The sequence below is a fragment of the Herpailurus yagouaroundi genome, unplaced genomic scaffold, assembly GCF_014898765.1.
Source record: "Herpailurus yagouaroundi ecotype Mexico unplaced genomic scaffold, PumYag 197, whole genome shotgun sequence".
Classification (NCBI taxonomy): domain Eukaryota; kingdom Metazoa; phylum Chordata; class Mammalia; order Carnivora; family Felidae; genus Herpailurus; species Herpailurus yagouaroundi.
Genome location: NW_024412428.1, coordinates 10,384,142 through 10,398,278, shown reverse-complemented (window position 1 = coordinate 10,398,278; position 14,137 = coordinate 10,384,142). Strand labels below are relative to the sequence as shown.

At 38.2% G+C, this 14,137-nt stretch overlaps 1 protein-coding gene across 1 annotated transcript in view; it reads right to left on the bottom strand.

Annotated features, from left to right (window-relative positions):
* Window positions 1–14,137, bottom strand: part of RXFP2 (relaxin family peptide receptor 2) — a 242,618-nt gene that overhangs the window by 30,847 nt on the left and 197,634 nt on the right. Inside the window, exons 3-6 of the mRNA XM_040447939.1 lie at window positions 11,032–11,178; window positions 8,486–8,563; window positions 5,567–5,672; window positions 4,659–4,730 (exon numbers count right to left, since the gene is read on the bottom strand). Coding sequence (XP_040303873.1) covers window positions 4,659–4,730; window positions 5,567–5,672; window positions 8,486–8,563; window positions 11,032–11,178 — 403 coding nt within the window. The remainder of the gene's footprint in view (window positions 1–4,658; window positions 4,731–5,566; window positions 5,673–8,485; window positions 8,564–11,031; window positions 11,179–14,137) is intronic.

Here is a 14,137-nt window from a genome sequence, read left to right as displayed (position 1 = left end):
CATTTATTCATTTGGCAATTAAAATTTCATTTTGATTTATGAACTTATTCTTCTGGTTGCCTAAATGACCTCAACCCACTGACTATTTAGAACATTCTAGACCACAGACTCACTCAACGTTAGAGTCAATGATCTCTTGGGATATATTCCAATTTGTATAGTAAGATGTGCTTGACGTGGGTTCTGGGCAAAATCACAAAACAAGCTATTTAGGAAAATGCCTGTGAATACCTCAAGAAGAAAATGAACAGGGCACTTCATGAGAAACAAGTCATGTCAGACTAACTTTATTTTCTTTTTTGAAAAACTGATCAGTCCAACACCAACAGTGGCTGACACTGCTTCTATGTCTAGCATGCATTGATCAAGTGGCTTTATGATGCGTTTGTGGCCAAAATAAAGAATAATACACATTGCTTGAAGGACAGTGATGAAGCGCTCTGGAAAGAGTATTTGGCACTGTCCTCTTCAATATTTTACTCCACGATTTGGGTAAAGATGGTTCATCCAATTTTCAGGTGACAGAATGCGGACCTCTCAGCAGTCATATTCATATTTATATGAATATTCAGCATAGTCATAGTGAATATGTTGAATTTTCCAAAAAGTTCATTACAGTCTGATAAGAAAAGCTGAACCTAACAGGTTGAAACCGAACAGGGTTACATTTATGGACCTACAACTAGCTCTCAAATGCCAAGTGCACAGATGCAGGATGGAGACACCATCACTTTGCAGAAACACCTATGGCACGGGATGGGGAATTTTAGAAGCATGACCGCTAAGAGTTACGGGTATGAAATAGCCACCAAGATATCAAATGTAAGCTTGGAGCATATAGAGTTTAGAAAAGAAGTCTTGCTAGCTTTTGCCTGTCCGTCCCCGCCCATGTCACAGTGACAATATTACATTTATTCTAGATACTACGTGGAAGGCAAGTGTAGGTGAACATATACAGATTAATGTGACCAGGATGATGATCAGATTTGAAACCACATCCTTTGGGGGAGAAGTCTGCTGGAAGAGACTCATGGAATATGCAGCGTGATAAGAGCCAGCTTTAACTATTACAGTTAAGTAGAGGACTGATTGGGTGTGTTTTGAACAGTTTCATGGCATAAGTCTAAGAAAGATGGGGAGCTTTAAAGACACCCTTGGCAGTAGTAGATTTACATGACAGGACAAAATTTATTGGTGTATTCTTTGAAGTTTCTTCTGCTCAGCGTACCCTCATGACCTTCCTGGCTTATTTTACTCCATGGCTCTCATCAGTATCTAACAAACTATGTATTTTCTATTTTATTGCCTATCCTCCTCCACTGTACCTTTAACTCCATGAAGAGAGGGCTTTGGACATGTGTTGTTCACTGCTGTATCCTCAGTACTTGGAGCCTGGCAGGTATCGACAAATGTTTGTTGAAAGAATGAATGAATATGTGGTTTTGTCAGCTTTTACCCTCCTGTGGGATGTTTCCAAGGATCCTGGGAGTTGTTCATTTCTTTCTTCCCCAGACACCTTTTCCTGGGGATGGTTTTGGTTTTGCCACATTGGCTATTTGGGATGTTGTAATGCAGAATAGGGAAGGAGAAGGTAAGAGTGGAAGGACAGGAGACAGAAGAGCATGGCTGAGGCTGGGGGTTGGAGAAGGAGTGGCAGGGGCGACTGAGGAGTGGAGAAAAGGGGGTGGGGGTAGGAGGTTTAAGGACGGATGGCTGAGCTCATGAGCTGCTTTATGATACTTAAGTAATGGTTGTAAAGACCTTGTGTTATGTTCAAATCAAAGCTTGGTTAATGGACGTTTTCATCAACAGGAACAATATTCTGAGACTGGACCAAGCAGTTAAGCTTCCAAAAGATCACAGTCAGAGGTTTGGCTTTGAGGCCAAGATCTACTACTTGTCAGCTGACTGCCTTTGAACAAACAATCCCTCTTCTCTAGAATAGGTATCCTCATTCCTGAAAGAACCTTGTAATGCTCACCCCCACTTCGCAGATTATGGGGCTCAAAGTCCGAGTGAGAATTCCAAATGTTGGGATTCTTTGTGAACTTTAAAAGGTGATATATAAATATAAGGACCTGTGCTGTACTCTGCCTAGGATAAACACTTAGTGAGTGTTTCCTGATGAGGGTCCCCTAATCTTTTTTCTCTGAGCCTCTGGGAGAATCAGCTTGCCTCGTTGATTCAAATAGCATCAAATAGCACCTTGCATCAGGAGAGCTTCAGCTGGGTGATGATGTGGCATAAGTTTTCTCAAAGTAGAAGTAAACATTTACTTGGAGAACTTTCCAGCTGACCTGGGCAATTAAGGTCAATCCCTATTTTATTTCACTAGGAGAAATTGGGGCCTGGATTATCAAAATTAGTGATTCCACATCCTTCCCCTACGTGGGCTAGCCGATACTATCAGAGATAAGTATTGACATAAATCAGTGGTCCACAAAAGGACTTGGTAGGAGAAGTTGAAGTGTACCCCTCCTTTGCTTGTTCCTCTGGTGATCTGTCTGCCTTCCCAGAAGTCAGTTTGTCCCAAATTAGAGGGCACATGTAGAAAAGGGAGTTCTGCGTGGGGCAGGACAGTATGTGTTGGTAGAACATTCAGTCTGATGCTAGAACAGCATCCATCTCTGGTTCCTGGCTATTGCAAAATAAACACTGCACTGAGCATCAGAATATATGGGCTTTCACTCTGGCTCTTCTGCTTACTAGTCGTAGATCTTAGTTAAATCATTTAACCATTGCAGACTTTAGTTACCTCGTGAACAATAAGAGCACTTAATTAGAAATTCATAAAACTTCTATGACTCTAGATAACAGAACTGAAACAGGTACTCTACAACATGAATCTTTTTCCTTCCTTTCTGTTAGTGCCATTTCCCCCCCCCCCCCCTTGAGCATTATTCAGGCCGTGCAAGAACCGTATTGACTCACAGGATGAACATGTGGTGATTCCAAGAATTTCCAGTAAGAATAACAGCAGTGTAGTTAGGGTTTCCTCTCTAGATTCATCTGGAAACCCAGAGTCCGTGCATAGCTACTCCCCTGCGGCAATGTGAACATGACAACACGCCCCACAATGGAGCAGAAGGTCGTGACTGCGGATGGCATTGACGGAGGCTGTGATCAAACCCAGGCATGATTATCTCTGTTCACATAAGATCCTACCTCACTAATGGACTTCCTTCAGTGACTTCTTTTCTTGTGCGAGAAAATCTGTACCTAAGTTCATGAATTTTGATGGCATTTTATGCCAAATCTGTCCGGTATCAGCAGAGGATCAGATTATTTTTATTCTTTTTAACATATTTTACATTTCTAGATTTTTTTTTATCTAGAAATCTAGATTATCTAGATAATCTAGATTATCTAGATTATCTAGAAATCTAATTAACATACTTCGCATTTCTAGAAACTTTCTATGCTGACTGTGAAGGATAAAACGGTATAATTGTGCTGCTAAGGAGCCTTACAACATTACCTTGTTAATTTTTAAATCTGGTCTAATGACCATCTTGGCAATTGTAGAAACTTGATCTCTGCATTATCCCAGAATGACTGGGCTCGGAGGGGCTGCCATAGAGTAACAACTGACAAGAGGTTGAATATTCTCAATGTCTTTATTTAAATAGGAGGTATCCAATTCTACCAAAAGGAACATTCTAATACCCTATCTGAGGTAACTGTCCAAATACTTTGATATGAGTAATTTGGGAAGTTAATGCAGTCATCATAAGGTTGTTTGGTGAGCAGGGAATCAAAGTAAAGGGAATTTCTATCAAAAGATAGTTCATGCAAGTAATGAGACTCATCTAGGGATTACATCGCCCAGATCCTGGTTTTCTTTCTTGGAAGGTGCTGGAAGCATCTTGATACTTTGTTTCTCTCTGACTACCATTTCTTCACTGTGGACTGTGCCCTATTTATTAACATTTTCTTTCCTCAGATGTGCTAATATCGCTGATTTCACTAAGATTGCAGCTTTTGTTTCTATTATCCTGGGAGACAGTCTGTATCCTACCATTATGTGTTTTAAATGATCTGATCTTTCTTGGGACGCCTGGGTGGCTCGGTTGGTTGAGCGTCTGACTTCGGCTCAGGTCGTGATCTCACAGTTCGTGGGTTCGAGCCCCACATCAGGCTCTGTGCTGATGGCTTAGAGCCTGGAGTGTGCTTCAAATTCTATGTCTCCCTCTCTCTCTGCTCCTCCCCCGCTCATGCTCTGTCTCTCTCTCCTTCAAAAGTAAATAAAAACATTGAAAAAAAATTTAAAAAAAGATCTGATCTTTCTTATCTATACTAACATTCCCCTTTAAAGTTAAGAAGTATATCTAGTGCCTCTGAATCTACCGTGTCATTTTCCAAATGATCTTAGAAAACAGCATGGAATGGAGCTATGTGTTTTCTTATTGAGATGCCTGATCTCAACTTCAATTTAATTCTCTAAAAATAATTTAAATAAAATTAATTCAGCTACTTTCAATTATGAAATGGAAAGATAATATACTAGTTTTCAAAGCTTTATTTCCTAATCTTAATTACATTTGGAAAATAAATTTAATGATAAAGATTAAGTTTATGTTCCATTTTACTTAACGATAAAAGGCATCTTAAAACATCACAAGGATTTCTTCATAAAAACACCATTAATAGCTACTTACATCTGTTTAAGTGCTGTGTATTTGATGAAAACTTTATCTGGAAGACTGTGAATTTTGTTTTCCTTAAGAGACCTAAAATAACAGGTAAAGCAGACTTCATTATGGGTTTTATGACCAAGAAAACTTTTCCCTAGAAAGTGCATGACTGAAAACAGGATATTTATGGATACTCCTTGCTACTTCCCGCACATTTGAAAATGACCCTAGTAACTGAGAACTTTCTCGTGTGAGAATGAGAAGTGCATAAGGCAAAATTAAAGCAATTTGCAAGTATCTGACAAGTTTGGCATTTAGTATCATAGATTAGAATGTCTATGAAGATTTAACATCTTTACTCTCCGGGTGATTTAATAAAATACAATCAACAAACAAAAGAAAACCAAAAGTTCCTAACCAACTCACACATGCTCAAATCATAATATGACTGCAAATTCTGGAGGCTCTCAAAACATTTTTACGAAGTACAGGCAAACTTACAGTGACGACATAGCCAGCTTCATGGATTTTTTTATATCTTTGTTATATCTTTGCAGTCTTGGACAATTGCCACCATTTACAGTGAGGTAGAATAAGCTAGTGCTCTCCTCTTTTATTTTCATTTTTAGTTGTATGGATACTCGCATTTTAGTAAAAACAATGAATCAGAAAGTAACTGAAAATCAGCACTGCAGACCAGAGACATTTGTGAGCTCCACAATAACCAGGCTAATCTGACACACAGCATTTAAAAACTTGCCTTCCCTGGAGAAGAAACATGTGGCATTCTCTGATTTCTGGTAGTTTTAAGGGAAACTTCTATGATTTTGCTAATATAGAAGTAACACAAAACACAACAAGGGGAGGTTAGATTAGACTACATGGTTTTCATATGGTTTCCGGGGAAATATCAAGACACGAATTCTACTCACAGTAATGTCACATTGCTGGAAATCACTGGCACAGACTTTAAGCCCATATTTACACATTCCAATTCAGTTCCTTTGCAGTCACAGGGTTGTGGATACTGGTTTAGAGCTAGGGGGCAAAAGAGTAGTATTTCACTGGGAAAAAAATACTTTAATTATGACCTCATCTCTAATAACTGACAGGGTTCTCTCTTCATTGAATGTATAACATTTACATCTTTAGTAGCCTAATTTGGGTCCATACTAAAAGCAAAGAATTGTCTCCTAGTCCATCATAGACTAACGTGGCATTTCATTTCGGTTCTAGCTTCCAGTGGTCATTTCAGAGGCACTTAATAAGTGATTAGAGAGAAACCACAAAGATTTAAGTAGCACAAAAGTGTATAGTGAAGCAGGATTAAGTTCTCCTCAACGAAAAACATTAATACAACAGAGTAAATCTGCAATGGGTATAATTGAGTCGATTTAATTTAATTGAATGGCACAAAGAGGTTGCTCAGTAAATCCTTGTTGGTTAAAATTCAATTCAATTTTTTCCCCCTTCAAACTTTTCCTAGGGCTGTGAGAAGAGACAGATGCAGTAGCCTCCACTGTGCCTTATTGAAATAAGCCAAGTTGGATACCATCTTATTTTGGTTCTTTGTTTTTCGTTACTATAAAGTTATTGTGGAAGATAAAAATAGAGAAGCTATAAAGCTGAGGAAACCAAAGATCCATCTATCTGAAACATTCAGAAGAAAAAAAATTCAGGATTTACTGTGAAGAAACTTACATAATTATTAAGATAATGGCATATAAAGGGGTGATAAATCTATGGAGAAAACAGGCCAACTTGTCCCATGAGACAATCACTCTGTGTGTGTGTGTGTGTGTGTGTGTGTGTGTGTGTGTGTGTATGAGAGTAAGGGGTGTGATATTTATGGAGCACTTGATTTTGCCTCTGATCCTGTGGGTATTTGTTTTGATGGAGCTAAGAAAATGAGGATTCTTTTCCAATTTTTGTATTATTATTTAGTTAGATCTTTACACATCCTTTCTAATTGCTCTGTTTCTTTTAAATTCCTTTAACCAAACTTTCTAAAATCAATTTTACGGAATTTTAGTAAATTCAGCAAACTTTTATTGAGTACCTGCTTAATTCAAAAGATGCATAAAGTTTTGGAAGTATCTAGTATATAAAATTTTTGAAAATATTCTATGTTGTTTATAAACTTTTTTATAGAGTTTTTGAAAATATTCTATGTTATAGGTTTATGCTAATTAGCTCAACTCCTTAAAGCTCAGAATGTTCACTTCAACGTTTATTGACAGCAAAAATGGTGTTTACATTATTAGATTGAAAGCCTGGGGATGGAAACTCATATTTACCAATAAAAGAATTCCATGTAGTCCAAGCTGGGCCTACTGCCTAAACCAGCGACGTGAGCATAGCTCCCTCACCTGCACATCAGTCATACCCACAGGCTCTGGATTCTTCTTCAGAAATGCTTCTGCATCTCTGTCTCTCTCACTCTTCCCACTGGCATTTTCTGGGATCAGATTCTTAGTATTACTCTGGAGTATTGCAGGAAACATAATGATCAGTATCTCACTGTTCTTTGTTCTCAACCTTGGGAAGGTTGACACTTGGGTTGGCTCATTCTGTTTTTTTTTGGGGGGGGCTGTCCTGTGCATTGTAGGATGCTAAACAGCATCCTTGTCCTCTGCATACTAGATGCCGGGAGCCATCCCCCAGTTGTGACAACCCAAATGTCTTTTGACATTGACAAGTGTTCTCTGGGGACAAAAGTTGTCCGGGGTTGAGAACCACTGTTCTGATCCATTCTCTATGATTCTGATGGAAGAATCATTCTTACAAACCCTTCTTTTCATGTGCTTCTTCCTCCTCATTAAAAGAAAATAAGCCCACAGTGTCAGTAGTTGCCGACTATGTACAGCAGTGATCTCCACAATGGGATGTGTACAAGATGACCCATTATCGCTCAGGAAGAAAATACGAGAACTTACAGTTGTGTTTATTTTTAATCTTTTTAAGTTCTATTTTTTTTATATGTGATGTACCTGTGCACAGTAAAGTATATAATAAGTGGTAATTATAAACTGATATTATAAAGTGCATAATATAAGGTTAATATAGTGTTTAACATATATGTATATTACTATTTGTATATACATACTAATATATGTATATAATTGTATATGTACCTGCATAATTATGTCTAGGTATACATTATACACATGTATGTAATATAGGTGTATATAAAGACACGATTCTATCTACAGGGTGGCCAAAGTCCAAAGTGTGCACCCAGAATCCTCTATGGGCTGGTGTCATCCTTCTAGGTCCATGTCAGTGTCATTGTCTCTGTGGATCTTTTTCCACCCTTGGCACAACCACCATTTCTTCCAGTGGGCTTCCACATTCCTTTGTGCAAACATCATCCTTCTAGTTTATTGTATATATTGTATATTGTATATACAATATACTTCACTATATTGTATCATCTCTGTCTCCATGAGGTTTTGCTTTTCCTGCTACAATGTGAAGTATTTGTGACTTGGGGCCACATCTTATCCTTGTACTCTCAGTCCTTAACATAGGGGCTGAGAAGTAGTTGGTGTTCAATATCTCTACTGAAGAAAGTAGTTAAAGGGAAAAATATCTTTATTATTTATCATAATTATTTAATATCTATATATTCTCACAATCGTAGGCTACTACATAAAATGAGCATGAATGGAATATGTTTTCTTCCATGTCTTCAATCCCATGGCAGACCACGGAGCAGTTGACCACTGAAAGACATTGACCTGAAACTGAAATTCTAAAGGGAATTGACCACACTACCCATATAAATCCATGCACCAAAAATCATGTTGCTCGCAAAGCTGAGACTGAGTCTTTGAATCAATACCACTTACAGCACTCCTGTGTTAATGCCACATAATTAGCATTTCCATGGACTGTGCCAAATATGGTCGCCCATCCACTAGTGTCTCCTGTGAAATGGTGATGAATATGTGTCAGTTATTCTATAAATCAAATATCAAATTACAAAACAAAAGTATAAAAATTTGATAATGAAATCAATTAAAAATTTGTTTCAGTAGTTGAATGGTAACATCAATGGTAAGGGACAAAAAGCTAGGCAAACATCTGGAGCCTTTCCCTTTTGGAAAATTACAAATATTTCAAATGTATGTTTCATAAAATATATAATGGAAATAGAGGATTATTTTACCTACCTATACCCATCTTGAAAAATACTACTTGTTTCTAGTGCTGACAGTTGAAATGTTTGATCTTAATTTTAAGGTCCTCGGAAGAAAACACAATCTGAATTGTTTTGGCATACGCATACTGCTGCATATGTATATGTCGATACATGCTTGATAGATATAATGACTAATAATAAAATATGTGTCACCTGACCTTTTTAATGAAGCAAAAACAAAGTTCCTTTTCATCAAGGATACCTAGTCCTATTGAGTGGAAAAATATTTGCTCAATTTGTCAGAAATTGCCAAGTTTCTGCTTATGTGCCAAGTTTCCTTCTCCTTTTCTGCAAGAAAATTATCTTCTTTTTAAAAAGGAAACCTGACTTTGAAGTATCATCACTTTAGCACATGCCATTAAAATGGTAAGATACGTATTATAACGTAGTACACTGAAGCTCATACAAATAGAAAAGTAAATGTAAATAGTTGCCCACAGTTCCCTTCTGGTGCCTACAACCTATAACTGATTCCTATTTCTTATTAATACCCACAATGGTTTTTTAAATGATTCTATTTGATGCCTTTACATGAATTATTTAACTTGTGTTCAGAACATCCTCATGAGGTAGATAAATATGCCAGGTCTCTGATTCCCAAGCAGTGAAGAGGGAACACTGAGGATTTGATTGACTTGCCCATTGGCATCCAGACAGCTGCCTCCATCACTGAGAAGTGATTGGGCACCTACTATGTACCCTACTATTATAGGCTCTGATGACAACAAAAGAAATAAGACACAAATAAGAACTCTTCTCAAGAAGTTCATGTCTATAATGAGAAGAACAGTGAAAAGACAAGGCAGCCCTTAGTACAACCATATGGGTACAGCCAGGATGCTATGGCAACAGGGAGAAAAGGTGCTTATCCTAGACTGCTGGCAGAGCTTCAGGGTGGGGAGTGAGGCCAGGGAAGCCAAGCTTCTGAGGTGAGAAGGGTCCCTGAACTCATCCTAAATGGTAAGTATGAATGATCCACCGGAGGTGAGGGCGTAAGGTTCCGTGAGAGGGGAGCATACGTGAATCCTCAAGGGCAGGAAAGCAGATTCTAGAGACAGATGCCTGGCATTCCTGGACTTTGTGGTCTCCCTTGGATTGCTAGTTAGGTGCTATCAAAGAATGGCTGTTCTGTGCGATAGGAAACACACAAGTTTCTTTCAGATTCAAGAGATCTGGGTTCTAGTTGTCTACTCTCTCACTAACTAGACATGTCAATTTGGCATCCGTTTATTCAAGTAAAAACAAACAGGTTATATTAGACAATATACACGGTCCCTGCATACAGACCTCAAACGGCCTGTAAGACTTTTGGTGATCTGGTATCTGCTTACCTCCTCACCCTCTGTATCTTTGTTCACTCTGCTCAAACCACACTGGCCTTTTGGCCTCACAAACACACTGTCTTACTTCGTTGAGCCTCAGGATCTTTTCCAGTCGCTGTTTCCTTTGCCTGCAACTCGGTTCGTCCACAATTTTTCATGGTTTAGTTTTCAGTTCAAACATTATAATCTCAGGGAGGTTTTCTCTGGTTGCCCTTTGAAAATAGGCTTCACTTCAGGTCACTTTCTAGCCCATCATCTTTTTTTTTTTCAATCTTTTATGGCACTTATCATGCTCTAAAATATTTAACGTTTAAATAAATATTAATATTTGAATACATTTAATATTTAACTTCGTTCCATACAGGGTTATTGTCCTCCTTGTTCACAAGGTCCACATGAACTCCATGAGGGCAAGACCTTGTCTCTCTTGAGCCTGCTGTGTCTGGGTGAGTGAGACAGCACCTGGCACATAGTGGGTACTCACTGTAGGTTTAACCCAGTGAATCAATTCTCTAGGCAGGAACCATTCACACTTTATGGGTATTCGTGTAACTGCACCAAATTACCAAGCCAAACGAAGAGGTAGTCTATAGGAAGACATTTAAAATTAGAATATGAGCATCAAGTAGCTTTCAGAACATGATTTCAGTTTTTATCACATTTGTATTTCTGATTTAAGCAACCTCTACCTGTGAAAAATTCTGGTCATCGTGGCAAACAAATCGGGGGGCAATGATTTGTGTTACAGTAGGATTTCCTATAGAATATCAAATCATCTCTTCCCTTTCGTGACAGTTATTATTTGGTCCACGCACAGTTTGGGGGCATTCACAAGGGGAGGTGGATGTCTGGAGCTGAGCGGAGGACTCACCACAGCTCTCCTCGTCAGCCTGGTTCCCGCAGTCGTCCACACCATCGCAGTGAAAAGCACGGGGTAAGCACTTGGTAAGATTTCCACAGGGAAAGTATCCTTTTGGGCACAGAGAAGTGATTGTACTGCCCTTGGTCAGTGCAAAATCTATGTGAAAGAGGGGAAAGTAGTCTCAGGTAATAGAATGAAAGTGTTAATATGGCCAAAATTCTTTTCATGGCATTCCCTTTAGTTTTCAAAAGGACCCTTTGAATTGAGTTTGTCTAATTCTATCCATAGTGTGCAATATCTTTGAATAATATTCTTAATTATAACATTCTAAACAATCATTGTCATATCGAACATCAGCTATACCAAGAATCAAGGTTCATTTTTGAACTAATTTCAGGAAGGCAATAGTAAGCAAAACCAAAGCAATCATCCTACTTTTGTATGGAAGCAAAGAGTTGTCCACTCTTGGAAACAGAAAGGTAAAGCCACGAGCTAACAGAATTAAACAGGTGGATTTATTTACTTATGAATCCTTTCTGAGGAGGATTTGAAGTGACATAATATATATATATATATATGCAAAAGGACAGTTTTAAGTGTGAATTAGAAATTGGGAACCACATTTGAATTAGGAGGGATAAATAGTAAGTAATAATATCTAACCCTCATTGAGCTTACTGTGTCCCAGGCCATTTGCACAAGTGGTTTATCTCAGGTATTCATTCAACCAATCTATGTATGGGTGATATTTTCCTTTATGTTTCAGAGATAAGGAAGTTAAATGCAGACATCCATCTGGAAAGTCACAGAAGGTTTGTTCTCTATCCCTCTGCTATATTAAAATGCATCATACCTCCAACCCAAGGAAAGTCCTGGCCATGATGCCAAACATCAGTGGCATGGTTAGGAGCACCATTCCAACACCGCTCACTCCCTTCAATTAGTGATAATGAACTGTGGTCATGCCTGAATGTATAGTCTCCCTCAGTCAATTTCTGTGAAGTTTTGACTGGCACTCCTTTAAAACAATACATGACTTCTACAATTGTGCTAGAGTATTTATGAAGAACATCTCCTGTTTTCTGGAAAGTACTCTTTCAAAATTGACAGATGTCTCTTGCATCTAAATTTCTAGAATGTTTTTGATCATTTTACCCACAGAGTAATTTTGTCAAAGTTAATTATATTCCTTTCTTCATTTTCTCATTCAACCTAGCCACTATTCAGCTGCTGTCTTCTCTTATGTTTCCTTCTCTTATGTTTTGCATCCGTCCTCACAGAGGACTTATGCCCCCCCTTGAAATTCAAGTTCCTGATTCAACTGGTATCTTCATAACACAGTAGTTAACAGTGGTCCTCTGGGGTCAGGGGATGATTCAAATACGTGTATAGGGGAGGGAGGATATGAGCAATAAAACATCTTTTATAGGTAGGAAGTTCATAGAAAAATAGTTTAACACCTTAGAAAACACATTATATTTTGTATTGTCTATATTCACTTTGTCTAATTTTCCCTTCCCTTTAATAAATACAACACTACTAAAAAAAAAAAAACCAAAAAAAAAACCAAAAAACAAAAAACAAAAAAAAACGGTTAAGAGCCTGGCCCTGTCTTGGAGACGACTGGACATGGCAACACACACTCGACCCCAGAAGCTGCTGCTGTTGCGTCTGCTACACCTTCTGTAGATGGGGAGGGCGGCCTTTGGATGCTTTTCTATCCATTGGATGTTTGCTCTTAGCAAAGCAAAAAATATTTTTCTTTGCTATTGTTGCAGTGGTAGATGAATGATTTACTATTAGCAACTTGGCGTAAGACCAGTGAAGGCTGGCGATTTTAGGAAAACTCTGCTGCATGGCTCTGGGAGTTGGTTTGTTAAGCCTATTCACACAGGGAGAGGCATACTGAGTCATGGATTTTTAAATCTCTTCTTTCTTGTAAAGATTTCTGTAGAGGGCAGGTTTATAAAAAACTAGTTGCCCCCCTGTGTTTGGAATATGAATGAGTGAGAGTCAGTATATCCTAGTGTAGCAGCCTTGAAATTTTTTATGATAGTAACTCACAGACATATATCTTGTATCACAATTCAGCATACAAACAGGCACACACTGAAAACCAAATTTCTTGAATTATAACTTGCCTTTTACTATGTGGGATGTACTCTGATCATTGCTATTCTATCTTATTCCCTCGGAACGGGATCACAATCCACTAAATTGATCTCATGATCCACTAACGGCATATGACCCATTCATTATTCATAAGTATTCACTAGTGATGAAGTACTCTGGATGCCATCAGACCTGCCTGGGTTGACATTCTTTCTGCCACTCACTAGATTTCAAGAAAGCTACTTAATCTACAAATTTAGTTTTCTCACATTTAAAATAAAGTTCGTGTAATATGGATGTGTTTCAGGAGCTGCACAAGCTAATGTTATGAAATACTGGAGAGTTCCTGGCCCACGTTAAGCCCTCAGTTAATGTTGGTGCGCAGGTAATTTCAACACAAGGTAAGAAAATAGGACTTTAAGAAGGAAACTCGAATGTAGAATGAAAGCTTGCTGTGCCTTAGCAGTGCAGAGTTTTTTACGTGACTTCTAAGAAAGGAATAACAGAGACTATAATAAAAATTCCCCTACCTATTCATGTTTTTCTATTTGAAACACCATATGACATTTAGGGTTTCTATTTTAAGCAGCCTCAAATCGCTTTGAAAGCTAAGGGGGGGATGTTGTAAATGATAAATAAGCAATGAAAACGTCCTCACCATCTAATAATAATATTTTATTAATGATTTAGAAGAGGTGATTAAACATTTGATTAAAGACAATTTTGAAATAGAAAGCTGAGCCTGCATAAGATATTTTGAAGGCAATACATTGTGTTCCTTTGTGGAGTTTACCATGAAGATAACCTTGAGTTCCTTGAGGGCTGGACCCAACTAAATGCCCATCTCAGAGAAGCAGATTCAAAGCAAGACAAGTAATCAATTGTCACAGACAAGACAGACCAAGATTATTTCCTTGCATCTGGAAGAAAAATGGAATACATCTAGCAAGTTAGAGTGAGGGAAGGGGAATGGAAAGACTGACCATGTGTAAAGAGAACTTAT